This window comes from Brachyhypopomus gauderio, chromosome 5, assembly GCF_052324685.1.
Source record: "Brachyhypopomus gauderio isolate BG-103 chromosome 5, BGAUD_0.2, whole genome shotgun sequence".
Classification (NCBI taxonomy): domain Eukaryota; kingdom Metazoa; phylum Chordata; class Actinopteri; order Gymnotiformes; family Hypopomidae; genus Brachyhypopomus; species Brachyhypopomus gauderio.
The window spans coordinates 22728422-22742640 of NC_135215.1; the positions used below are offsets into that span (position 1 = coordinate 22728422).

Sequence of the window (14219 nt, forward strand, 5' to 3'; positions counted from 1 at the left end):
ATGACATAAAAGATTGTGATAGAATGCCACAATGTATGAAAGATTTATTGCATTTTATTATAAAATACCTCAACCTGTTTCTTCTGGTTCTGCTCCTGTGTCTGTACCTGACTCTGACCTGTTACAACTCTCATTCAGGTTCACAACAACATTCTCCTCATCACTGCCCACTAGCTCATCCTCACTCTGCTCTTAAGGAAGAGCAACTCTGTCCTGTTCACCTTCCCTCTAACATAAAAGATGCTGGCTTTCATAATTTCTGAGGATGATAGCATCATATGTAAACTGGCTATAGAGCCAAAATGCAGTCTACAATTCCTATGCTTTCCAGTGGTGAGATTTATATTCAACCTAATGTTGCAGTTAAAAAAGGTTAGGGTTAGAATAACAAAATGTAAATAAAAATTTATTTTTTTCCCATTTTAAATGTAATAAGTTGTAAGCATAGTCTCAGAATAGCTTACTACTAGATAAGTCAGTTACAGTCCAATAGGCTATATACATTCTATATTTGCATATAGTTGCCATATGGCAACAATTAAATTTTACCATTTTATACAAAACTTAGTGAATCGAAACTGGTATTATTGTTGAAAAATTTAAGTGAATATACCCCAGACAGTATTTAATTTTTTTCCTTCAAGTAACTTTGTCTAAATCTTGAATAATTAGTGGATTTTGGGAGCCTTCAAGTCCTGAACTTCAGTGTGGTGTGTCAATGGGAAAAGGAGGTACAAACATGGACTTCCTGGTCATGTGATGTCAAAAGTTACTGTTCTTGTCAAAGTAGAAGTCTCCCCCACCCTCCCAGTTAAACAGTAACACGGATTTTATATTTAGATTTTTATTATATATATATTTTTTATTATATATATATATATATATATATGAGGTGGGACGCAATTAAAAAATCGGAAGCTTTGTAATTAATTAATCGAAATTAATCGCATTTTAATCACATTTCAGTATTTAACATGAGAAATATTAATTTAAGTTTGAATGATGAATGAATCAATGAACATAATCATAAACTTCAACATCTTGTTTATTTTTCCACCAGTCTACTACACAGACCAATATAGGAGTGCAGAAAACCGTTCAAAACACTGGAAATTCTGACCAAAAATGTTGTTTAATTTTGGGAGTTTTGCTCAAGATATTGGAAAAATTGAAGTAAATCAGAAGATGTTTTTTAATACCATTTTAGATGGTATATTTTTCTTAAATTTCCCAGGCCTCTGCCACAGGCATCTCCATAGTGCCTAGAAGTGGTCTTCTGCATGCTCAAAGCAAATGACTGGATCTTAATCGTCTATAGATTCATTATCTATAATATGAGCTGTCACACCAAGATCATTCTTGTTGCTAACAGAGGTCCAGTGATCCCCAGTCAGAGCCACATTTGTGGCGCTCTTCACAATAACTTGTTTTACTTCCCTTTCCTCATCATACAGCTGCTGGATTTTCTTTGACATTGTCTTTCTGGGGTGAGTTTCCCAAACTTACGTCTTACGTACGAGTTTAAGAAGTACTTGGCGCTAAGAACGTTTTGGGAAACTCACCCCTGGACGGTAGTTCGTAACTTGCATCAGTTGACGCAATGTGCAGCGTTTCTTGTAAGCATTTATCTTTGACCACAGAGAGCGAACAACACAAATAATATGACGCATCATGTATAAACGCGTGTGGAGTCGCGCTACGGCCACTCGCGAAAGTTTAATCCAGTCTTAATGGTCCAATGAAGTTAATTTAAAAACCAGGACATTTCCTCTCTTTAAAAAATACGGACATGTCCCGGGAAATACGGTCACCCTATCGTACTAGGAATACATTTAGCAGCTAAGTTATCATTACTGACCTGCGCGTTAGCCCAACATGTTTTGCGTTGAGGTGGTAACGAAGTAAAGTAAGTAAAGTAAATTTTATTTATAGAGCACAATTTAAAACCAAAGTGCTTTACAAGGTCAAAGAAACACCATACCCTCTGCTCTCAAAACATATAATTACATAAAATAGAATAACATAGAAACATGCTCACATAAAACATATAACTTACATAAAACAGAATAAGACATCCCTCCAAATGCAGTTAAAACAGTTTAACAATTGCAGAAAGCTAGCTTGTAAAAATATGTTTTTAGTTTTGATTTAAAAACAGTCACAGATTTGGTGAGTCTAATGTCATGTGGAAGACTATTCCAGAGTTTAGGTGCAGCAACAGAAAAAGCATGATCCCCACTCTGCTTGAGGCGAGCTCGTGGAACCACAAAAAGTGACTGATACAGACCTTAACGATCTCGAGGGTGTATACATACAAAGCATGTTCTCTATATAAACAGGGGCATATCCATTCAAAGCTTTAAAAACCATCAGCGCTACTTTATACTGGACTCTGTAATGCACTGGGAGCCAGTGCAAGGATGCCAAGATAGGAGTAATGTGATCCCTTTTCTTGGCTCCAGTTAATAATCTGGCTGCGGCATTTTGAACCAACTGTAAGCGTTTAAGGGATGCTTCATGCATTCCAATATACAGTGCATTACAATAGTCCAGTCTAGAAGTAATAAAAGCATGGATGTCTTTTTCCATATCTAAAACATTAAGAAAGGATTTCAATTTGGCAATTGTTCTAAGCTGGAAGAAACTAGCCTTGACCGTTGCATTTATTTGTTTGTCAAATTTTAATTCTGAGTCGAAAATTACTCCAAGGTTTTTAACGTTTGTTCTTAAAAATGGGACTAAAGAACCCAAATTTGTTTTTAAATTTTTGGTTACCATAGAGGAACCAATTAATATGACCTCTGTTTTAGCGACATTCAGTTGGAGAAAGCTATTTGTCATCCAATTTGTAATGTCAGTGATACACTCGTGAAGTCTATCCAGGGAGGAACAATTTCCTAAACTTAAAGGTAGGTATAGTTGTAGATCATCTGCATAACAGTGAAATGAGATGTTATGTTCCCGAAGGGTGGAAGTGCTCCTGTGATAAGCGAACTCCTTCCTACATAAAGTGCAAATAACACTATTTTTGTTTGTACTTCCATCTGGAAGTTTCTTATATTTAAATTTCCCATCCATCATGATCCGTCATTTCCATCATGATCTTATTGTGCGTCCATATAATCTGCATGTCTGGAACTCGTGCACTGAGAAACATTCCACGGTGCAAAAGTGTCTCATGCGTTAAATGCGTTAATTTTTTTAGTGCGTTAATTTTCCTGTAATTAATTAATCGAAATTAAGTTCCAGACATGCAGATTATATGGACGCACAATAAGTTAAAGTCCCACCACTAATATATATATATATATATATTCAGGGCCTGAAATTCATTTTTCAAAATGAGTGGGAATTCCCCCCTTAAATGTGTCACATAAGGGGGATTTCTACATTTTGGGGGGGGGGATACTTCTGGTGAACCTAAATACATTATATATATATATATATATATATATATATATATATATATATATATATATATATATATATATATATATATATATATATATACACACACACACATATATATGTATTTAATATATATACATTGTAACTTGTCTCTTGGTTCTTCTCTACCCTGATCTGTCCTCTCCTTGGTCTTTCTTTTCAAAAAAAAAAAAAAAAAACATTCCAACTGCTCTCTTGGAGGGCCAAGCTGAAATTAGCATACATTGGTTAGGCTTGTTATAACTTAATTTTACATCTGTTTTGTGTGCTGAAATGTGTCATCACATCACAATCAGCTGACTGGGCATCAGGCAGAATTTTATGCATTGCAGTAATCCAGGGTTGCCAACTCTCACGCAATGAGCGTGAGACACGCATTTGGCCGTCTTCACACGCACAAACGCCATACATCCGATTTCTCACGCTGAAAAAATCTAGTTTATTTACCTCTGATCTACATCTATGATTCAATGAGTTACTAGTTCGCTTATATCGCTCTGATATAATACTTAAATGTGTCCATTTTACACCCCCCCAACAATTTACACACGCACACCCCGCCCCCGGCCAATATTTTACACACACGCCCTCCCCCCCCTCCCTCCCTCCCTCCCTCCCTCCTAAAATCAAATCTCACTCAGTGATAAAGTTGGCAACCCTAGTAATCTGTTTTTCTGCCCTTCTCCTCCGTTATTGACCACCTCTTTCAGATCAGCCTCGCGCTTTCTTTCAGTGCTGCTGTATGAGAGACACTAGCCGAGTGGCGACTTAAAGTCGATGTTTTGTAGCATCGGCTGGTAAAAGGCACAGCACCGTACATTTTACAAATCGAGCAGCTCATTTCACCGCTATTAAGTTCGAGCCAAGGATATATTCTTGACCAGTTGGACTGAAACATATCTTTGGACTGCTGCTTTAGTTTACTACCGTCACCTGTGTGTGAATCCTGAGGATTAGTTTGATCAACGTCGCCGCCGCTGCAGTGCTAGGAAGAGTGAGAGCGCAGAGTGCAGCGTCCAGTACGGACGTCGGTCTGTCCGACTATCTGTCCGTCTCACAATACAAACAGAGCTATTGTTTTGCTGAACGTTTTCGCTGTAATTGTGTGCGGGAGTTTCCCGCATTATTATGGATAAAATTGCGGGAATCGAAGAAATAGTGCGCAAATCCCGCACTGAAATTCAGGCCCTGATATATATATATATATATATATATATATATATATATATATATATATATATATATACAGTTATACAGTTGCAATAAAAAATATTCAACCCCCCAAAGATTTTAAGGATGAGTGATACATAAAATTAGAACAGAAAATGCATGATATAGTATTTGTGTGTAACAGTATATTTTGTTAAGATAGCCATGTCACAATTATTCAACCCCTATATAATATTGTTGTTTTTAAAGCTTTCTGACAGGTTTTATGGACTAAAGTGGAGTTGAAACATAACTAAGCCTTTGAGAACTCTATAATGATCCTTCATTTGCTTCAGCTGTGATGCATATATAAATCCCACCCATGAAGGAATTCAAGGTGAGTTGCAATCATGGGAAAGATAAAGGAGCTTCCACTAAAGCTGAGAGAGGAGATTATTTCATCACATCTAAAGGGCCTTGGGTATAAGAAGGTTTCCAAAAAATATAACATCCCAAGAGACACCATTGGGAGCATTATAAGGAAGTTTAAAACTTATGGAACAGCTGCAAACCTGCCTGGCCGTGGAAGAAAGCCCAACATTTCATCAAGGGCCCTTAGCAACTTAGTCAGGACAACTAAGAAAAACCCCCGTGTGAGTGCAAGACACCTACAGAATGACCTGATGAAGGCTGGAACAAGTGCTTCAGTAGCAACTATAATACGTGCACTGAATAAAAGGACTTCATGGCCGGACTCCAAGACGCACTCCACTCTTAATCACAAGGAACATCAAAAGTCGACTAGAATATGCCAGGAGGAATTTGGATAAGGCTACAGAGTTTTGGGAGACAGTTCTATGGACTGATGAAACCAAACTGGAACTGTATGGACATATGGACCAACGGTATGTCTGGCGTGCAAAAGGCCAGGCTTATGACCAGAAGAATACCATCCCCACACTCAAGCATGGAGGTGGGTCATTGATGATGTGGGGCTGTTTTTCTGCAGCAGGAACTGGTAATCTTGATTTGTGTACCTGGCATCATGGTTTCTCAGAAACACCAGGCCATTTTAAAGAGGAACGTGATGGCATCTGTTGACAAATTAAACCTTGGCAATCGTTGGACCTTCCAGCAAGACAATGATCCCAAGCACACCTCCAAGTCAACCAAAGCTTGGTTGAGAAAAAGATCATGGAATGTCCTGGAGTGGCCTTCTCAGTCCCCAGATCTAAACCCGATTGAAAATCTTTGGTGGGATTTAAAGAAGGCAGTTGCAGCACAGAAGCAATCAAACATCACTGAACTAGATGCTTTTGCACGTGAAGAATGGGCCAACATTTCAATTGAGAGGTGTAAGAAGCTTGTTAGTACATACCAAAAACGTTTGTTGGAAGTTATAAAAGCTAAAGGATGCTCCCCAAAGTATTGAAGCAGGGGGTTGAATAATAGTGCACATGCACATGTGTACATAGTTACATTTTTCATTTGAACTTCAAAGTTAAGTCAACTTCTGTTGTCAAAATAACTCAAATATGTATTAATAAATACTGTTTGTTGTTTAATGAGGTTATTTTGTCATTTATTGTCAGTCTTTTATATACACATATATATATATATATATATATATATATATATATATAGACACGCACACAGGTATGTGCACTCCCAAGTAAAAAGTAATCGTCATTGAATTCAGGAAAATGTAATTTCTTTCTTAATGTCTTTGAAGATTTCAATTTAGCAGAATTTTTTTTTTATTTTAGGCGAAAATAACTATATACATATATAATACTTTGTGTTCTGCTTATTTCTCTTCCTTTTTTATGTTATATAATTAACTAATTCTGAATATTTTTTAAATGGTTGTTATATTTTAGCTACATCACATCAATAAATATCAATGGCAGAGGAACATTGGAGCATAAATGAAAATATCAGAATAATACGACCAAAGTAGATAATGCAGAAGATTATAATCTTGTTGGTTATGGCAACCATTAAGCTTCACAGGCAGATCCCACTGAAAATCTGTGGCAGCCATTTTAACCCTTTGTACTCTGTATGCTATTAAAAATCTGTGGCCAGTACGCAGTCACACAATGTGAAATTCCCAGAATTTTAAGATAGTTACACTCCAATTCTGTTTAACATCATACCAAAGACTGATAAGTCTTTATTTTTATAAATAATAAAAATGAAATGTGTTGATTTGTAATGAGCAAACATATGGATAACTGCAGAAACAGCTGGGTATCTAGTAAGGTAACAGTATGACCGAATGAGATATCCGTGTTCAAAATATTACTGTTGCCTGTTTAAATATTTCAATGTATAAGTACACACCAGGATTAATACGGGTGAATTATAGTGTACGCACTTTGAAAAAAAAATTTAATACAAATATTTTTTGCCTTTGAATTCTATAACATATATTTTACATGTTTATATCATGTATTCTTGTGTCTTTAATTGTTTTAAATTTGATAATTGTTTTTTTTACAGTGTCCATTTATGGGATTTGGTTTTATGATAAAGAAGACTGCCAGCGTATTGCTGACCTTACAAAAGCGTAAGTGTGTATATGCAGTCTGCTTCCACTGTGCTGTTCTTTACTGTTTATTGTAGGTGATTCTCACTGGACTGCTTCTAGTTCAGACTCTGCAAATGTGTGTTTGGAACGTACACATTTATAACCAGTCTAATGTGTATCAGTCTAAAATTAGCTTTCACAGTATAATCAAAGAACTCTTAAGTGGTCAAAAAAAAAAGTGGTCTCAAAAAGAACGACTGCTTATTAGCGTTTCAAAAAATTGGCAGCTGCGTCCATTGCTTGCTTGCTTGTCCATTGTAGGTGTTGCATTAGCTTCAGGTACCCAACTTCACCCTTAAATGAACTAGGTAATGTGGTGAAACATTTGCAGGTGGAGAGTGAGCATACAGGTCTGTGCTCGGGTTCATTTAGATGTACACTATATGTTTGCACATGCGCTCATATGCACACAAGCACTTGCACTGACTGTTATTACTGTGGTGTTTTTAGTCTGACTAGGCAGGAGCAGCAACTGCATACTCAGGGTCAGTGTGAGTGGGTGTCTCCACAAAGGCTGGAATCCAGAGAGGGGAAAGGAGTAGACATACTGCAGATGCTAATCAAAGCACGCGATGAGTATGACAAGGTAATGTGCACATACACTCAAGTACACACTCACCACTAGAGGGCAGCAGTGTAATGGCAAGTGGTTTTGAAAGTCTTAAATGCTTAGTATTATTATGAGACTAACCAATATAGCAGCATTTTTACAATTTACTTTTCAGCATTAAAAGTGAATTCTGGTCAAAATTGATATACTTTGTATCCTCAAATACCTTGCATAGTAGCATCACTTGCTGAAGCAAAGGGTTGTGTGATGGAGAGCATCACTAAGAAGGAGTATGTGTGTTCTGACTCCTGTGCCAGAGAGCTGCCTCTGTTTGGGTGTCCCACTAGTACACATTTGCCACATGGAATCCCTGGATATGGGGATAGGCAGAGTGTCTGCCCTCTGCCTGCACAATAATCTGCACAATAGCTTAAAAAAAGGAAAACGACTACAATTACAGAGTGATCTTGAGGTCTTCATCACGGCCATACATGAACATAAATGGGTCTACTGAAGCAAATATGCCTTATGCAGCACTTTTGGCTTTGTGCCCTGACAAAGCATAATCTTGATCAGCTTGCATACTGGGCATCAGGTTTCAGATTTTAAGTAAGGGAGCACAAGTGTTTTATGAGCTAGCCAATGAAAATCCAAATAAATAGATGTAGATCTATCTTGCGCTGTGTGTTTCACCAGTCAGTAAAGGCATAAGTATTTAGAATTGTTATTCACCTTACCTACATAGTCTCCTTACAGGTTTTGTTCATTAAGTCTTTCTTAGCTTGATTATAATATCCAGTACCCAGAGGCGGTCTTTGCATAGAGGCGTGGCTAGGCAACTGCCTTGGGCCCTTCCCACTGCAGCCCACTGTAGGGGCCCCCTGACTAGCTGACTTATTTCTCGCATATTAATGTTGATGGGCCCCCTAGCTAAATTCGCCTTGAGCCCCCAAATTTCTAAGTCCGCCACTGCCAGTACCATAGGATACATTGGGCTGGATATTAACAGTGTTAATTTCGTTGATGAATAATTTTCGTCATAGTTTTCGTCAACAAACCTTTTTTTCATGATGAAAACGAGACGAAAACTAAATAAAAACTATACGAAGGGATAAAAACTATGACTAAATTAATGGATATTTTCGTCAAACTAGATGAAAATATTGGCCAGCGACGACATCCAATCCGACCTGATTTAGTTTAGTGAAATGTACGGATAAGTTAAGAAGAGATCCAACCGTAACTACTTTAGCGTACACGGAGAGGCGGGACAAACTGGGTAACCATCCAATCAGTACTATTTGTCTTCACATTGCCTGTGAACTGTGGTCACTCATGAAATTCAAGTCTAAGTTAACTCGACAATGTCAGCAGGGAAAAAGATAAGAGGCAATATATGGACACATTTCTCCTTTGACTTTGAGAAAAAGAAGACTGTGTGTAAACCATGTGGGACAATGATGTCGGGAAAAATACGACAAATGAAACGACATCTTCGGGCTATGGCATTGTTGTTTTTACGGCACCCAGTTTTATATAGAATCATGGGCGCAGATGGAAATTCTGAAGTGAGGGGGACCAAGCTGTACAATATATATATATATATATATATATATAAATGCTTGTAGATGCTAGATTTCGGATGGGGTCAATATAAATCTGGAGGGGACATGTACCCACCGTCCCCAGTGCCATCTGCACCCCTGTATAGAATGTAATAGGTATTGTTCGTAACAAACTCCATATGTTTTCAGGTAGAGCGGGCCTACTGGTCATCAATGTTTTGTTATTGTTATGCTCAATAACTATAAGTTCAGGTCAATAAAGGTTTAGAAATTAGTTTTTATATATATATATTGCACATACAAACAATAATATTCTGTAACTGGTTAATATTAATAAATGTTTCATTTTGTGCAAGTGTATATAATGACTATTGCACTATTATATTTCAGTCAACTAAATTCTTTTGATAATTAGTCGACTAAAACTAGACTAAGACTAAAAACAAATCCAATGACTAAATTATGACTAAAACTAAATTACATTTTAGTCAAAAGACTAAGACTAAAACTAAATAAAAAAATTCAAAATTATCACTGGATATTAACCTGTTGTACCCAGGTGCTAAAAGCAAGAGTGTTCCGCATGGATGGTTCCTCCTTTAAGAAGCCCTGAAATCACAGAATACATGTAGTGGAAAACCCATTTAGATAGATGCTCAAATGTTAGCTTTTGCTAAGAGTGTTTACCAAGAATACATGTCATTATTATGGCTATGTCAAGTGCATTGCTATCTAGATAAGATAAGTTGTTCGTTATACATCTTAATGAGCAGTGTCAGATCTAGGCACGTACTGCAAACACTGATTTTTACACTCCAACCTGTAAATACACTTACTACATTCATTGAATTATTATTGCAAATGTAACCTGGCAGAACTCTCATTTTAATACACATTTGAGTCTTGAGTCTCTTCAAATACAATATTTTATGCTGCAGCACTACTATGCAGATAGTTTACTCATTCTTATATCCTGTTTATTTAATATAAGCAGCCACTGAAATGTCCTCAGATTTGCTCACCTCCATGGGAACTACCACTTAAGAAGCTACGATTACAAGTGGAAATTTAAATGGAAAGAAGAGGTGTTCTTTGAAAAGAAGTGTATATACAGGGATTAGCACTGTTTAGAATGTGGTCCAAAGTGCTTTACATTCAGAGTTCTCACATTCTCTGACTGAATATTTTTGAAGAAAATATTAACACTCATTTGATCTTAGGTACTTTTCTGTTTTCAAGCAGTATTAATTAAATCTCTGTCCTTGTGAATAGTATGTTTGTGTCAGTGAGGAACCGTCAGGGCCCTCTACGCCCTCTCGGAGGGCCTAAATATTCTTAAAACTATATATATATTGGGGGTGGGCATAGATAAATTTTTTTAATCTAGATTAATCTCACTGAAATCATGTAGAATAACTATTAAAATGGCTCATATGCGTGCTACCCAAGTAATGACTAAAAGTCAGTTTTTGAGATAGGGTTTCTTAATACAGGGGGTGCGTTAGACCAGGGGCTCATCTCCTGTTTCCAAAATGCATCAATGACTGCTTGAGGAAGCTGTTCTACTTTGATACTTGAAAAAAAATACATGCTCAATAAAATGTAGGCTACTCATGTTCGGTTTATTCAGTTAAACATGAATTTGTAAGCCTACATACTGTACATTAAAAGGGGTTGATAACATGTATATTCTGCTAAACATGATATTTGAAATGTAAGTCAACATTTAGTACATTTAACCTCAAGAACGTAATTTGTAATTACGTATTTTTTTTCAAAAGCCAGTTTTGGTCCTCTGCAGTTTTAACGGTTAAAAAGAAATATTTAAATAGCGACGAATCTAGCGCTAGGACCATGCAGAAAACGACCGCTCCGAGCTTCGCTCCGGTAACACTTTATGTTCCTAAAAATGAATTTTCCATGAAGCAAACCTGGCGACTTCGTGGCTGCATCCATGTAAACACACGAACGATTTGTAATTCACAGGTTTGAAAACTCGTTCTCGCCCCTACTGTGCAATTTGGTTAGGAATACAGCCGAGCTAAACTATCAAGGTGAAAGTCATCATAGTTTGCTTACCCATTTTGACCCAGTTCCCAGCCCAACGTTAAGAATAGATTAAATAGATTAACAGCGATAATTTTTATATCGCCCGATAAGAGTATCAAATTAACGAACACGTTAACGCTGTTAACGGCCCACCACTAATATATATATATATATATATATATATATATATATATATATATATATATATATATATATATATATATATATATTGTGATGATGCCAGTAGCTCTGGTCTGACCCATCACCAAAAGACACTAGACATGTAATTGACATTAAAATGTTGTACTTACCTGTTCCTGTGGGATTCTCAGGGGGACTGGCGGCCCAGCCAGCTCTTTCTCTTATAGTGGCCGAAGGGCCCTCGGCCTACTAAAGGAGGGGAGGGGGGTTACAGTTCCTGGAATACCTTAGTACGCAAGGAATGGACATTGAATTAATTATTCTGGATATACAAGTGCACTAAATATGAAATATGTCATGGATCAGGGTACCCGTGGGTCCTTAAAAAGTCTTAAATTTAGTTTCACATATTCAAGGTCTAAAAATGTCTTAAAATGTCTGGAGGGGAGGCATTAAATAAGTGTGTTGCTCAGTTTTTCTGTTTTATTTTACAGATGTATATCCCACAATAATTATCATTTCCGCAACGGCCGTATACTCCGCATGGTAGATGGCAGTAGTACAGGTGGAACAGGTGGAAACATCAGACTGCCTAGCAAGCTGTTTTTCTTATTTGAGGGCTGCGGCGGGAACAACAATACAAGGCTCTGATGCAGACATGTGTAAATGTCGATTCAATGAAGTGGCTGGAGGATGAAAAATATTGTGGCTAGCTGAAACCTTCCAGTGATTCGTATGAGGTGTGATGTGAACTTGGTACAATGGGCTGTAAAACGCTGGATTCTCATATGAAATCTGAAAAACACAAGCGATATGATAGCACTCGTAATAGTAATATGCATATCGAGTCATTCACTGTTAACTGCAGTTTAACTGTAAGTGCCAAAAATGATTTGTCTACTGTGTAGGGCGACCAAACGTCCGTATTTCCCGGGACGTATTTCACGTCCTGTCCTGGGTTTTTTTTTAAGTGAGGAAATGAGTGAGTGAGGTCCTGGTTTTTAAATTACCTTCACTGGGGACCATTACAATTTAAATTTACAGGCACTAGGGCACTGCGCACGGCACTGCATCTGCCGTAATCCCTGCGCGAGGTTCCGCGTGCCGACAATGACGGAAGCACTGTCGCTTCGCGAGGTCGTGCACTTCTCGAATTTTTTAACTTTGAGTTTTTTGTAACTGTCATAATTCAGCCTTCAGCAGAGGTGTCAATTCCTGAGCAAAATCCTGGTGAGGACTTTTACTTTCTGAAACTGGAATTGACACCTCTGGCCTTCAGTGAGGGCAGCCCTCACGTGCTGAACGGTGCAGAACAAGTTGAAATTGAAACTTGGCCTGTCATGGCCTGGTGGTAGGGAACTGGTCTTGTGACCGGAGGGTCGTGGGTTTAATTCCCAGACCTGAGGCCATGACTGAGGTGCCCTTGAGCAAGGCACCTAACCCCAACTGCTCCCCGGGCACCGGGCTAGGGCTGCCCACCGCTCTGGGCACGTGTGATACACAGCCCCCTAGTAATCACTAGTGTGTGTGTGTGTGTGTGTGTTCCAATTGCACAGATGGGTAAATGCGGAGGACAAATTTCGATTGGGGTGTAAATTCACAATTGACAAAATATGGCACATTTCATTTCAACTTAGATATTTTAGTTGTTTATAGGCTTTAAGGCTGTAAAGGCTGTTTTACTGAGTGTTCTTAACAGTGCAATTTTATATTTATTTGATAGTTATTTTAAATTATTTTTTTGTTCGCTAAGGTGGACTGTGTTCTTTATTTCAGTTCAGTAAAACGTTTTGTATACTATTACCTAGTTTGTCATTTTTTACAACAGTAATAGTATTATTTTTTCTTGTGAGAGGTATTAAAAAGGTCTTAAAAGTCATTGAATTTGAGATTTTAAAATGTGCAGTTATCCTGTGGATGTATTGTTTGTTACTGCAGTAATGTGTGTATGTCATGTTTGTGTTTTTAGGTAACCCTGACCAGTAGTAGTGGTGCGTCCCAGCTTAATTAAGGGGAGGGGCTACTGGTATAAGAGGGCTTCCTCTCAGAGGCTAAGGGAGGTTAAATTGGTTGGTATTGGTGTGAATTAATGTTACTGTGTTGAGCCCAAGAAACCTAGGGGCTAGACTGGCTGCTGATTGCCAGTTCCAGACTGGAAGTACTGCTTATGTGTCTTGGCGGACTTAAGTACTTTTTGTTTGTTTTCTTTTTAAACTGTTTTTCTTTTGTTCTGAATGTTGGTGATTTACTCATACTTGCTGGGATCCACAATTAAAATATACCTGGATTTGGAACTTCAATGTCTGTATTCGACTCACTCTCTGTAGTGAACCCACCTCCATAACCACCCGCTCGTAGTCCCACGTTCACAAATGGTGGCAGCGAACAAGGTCTTGCACGAGTGACGCCGAAAGAGGACTGGCTTCAGTGAAACGGCCACGGAGGGTCACCTGTGGAAAAGAAACAGGTTAGCAGACTCTCCTAAAGCAAGACAAGCTACAAGACTGGGAGAATGCCGCCAAAAAGAGTTCCACCAGCAATGAGTCAACCACAGCAAAGAGAAGACGACCCGCTTCTAAGCTCTAGCACTGAAGCTCCGTCTGGTGACCCTAGCCGCAGATGTAGAACAGCTGTGTGCAATGCTCCAGAGCTTTATGATGGAGCAAAAAGGAAGGGACGACTATTTCCAAAAAGAAGTAGCAAAACAGGAGCAAAGATGGTGCTC

General features: G+C 38.0%; 1 protein-coding gene across 1 annotated transcript in view; it reads left to right on the forward strand.

Moving 5' to 3' along the window:
- Window positions 1–14219, forward strand: part of dcp1b (decapping mRNA 1B) — a 42645-nt gene that overhangs the window by 4688 nt on the left and 23738 nt on the right. The window contains exons 4-5 of the mRNA XM_077006526.1: window positions 7102–7168; window positions 7640–7775. Coding sequence (XP_076862641.1) covers window positions 7102–7168; window positions 7640–7775 — 203 coding nt within the window. The remainder of the gene's footprint in view (window positions 1–7101; window positions 7169–7639; window positions 7776–14219) is intronic.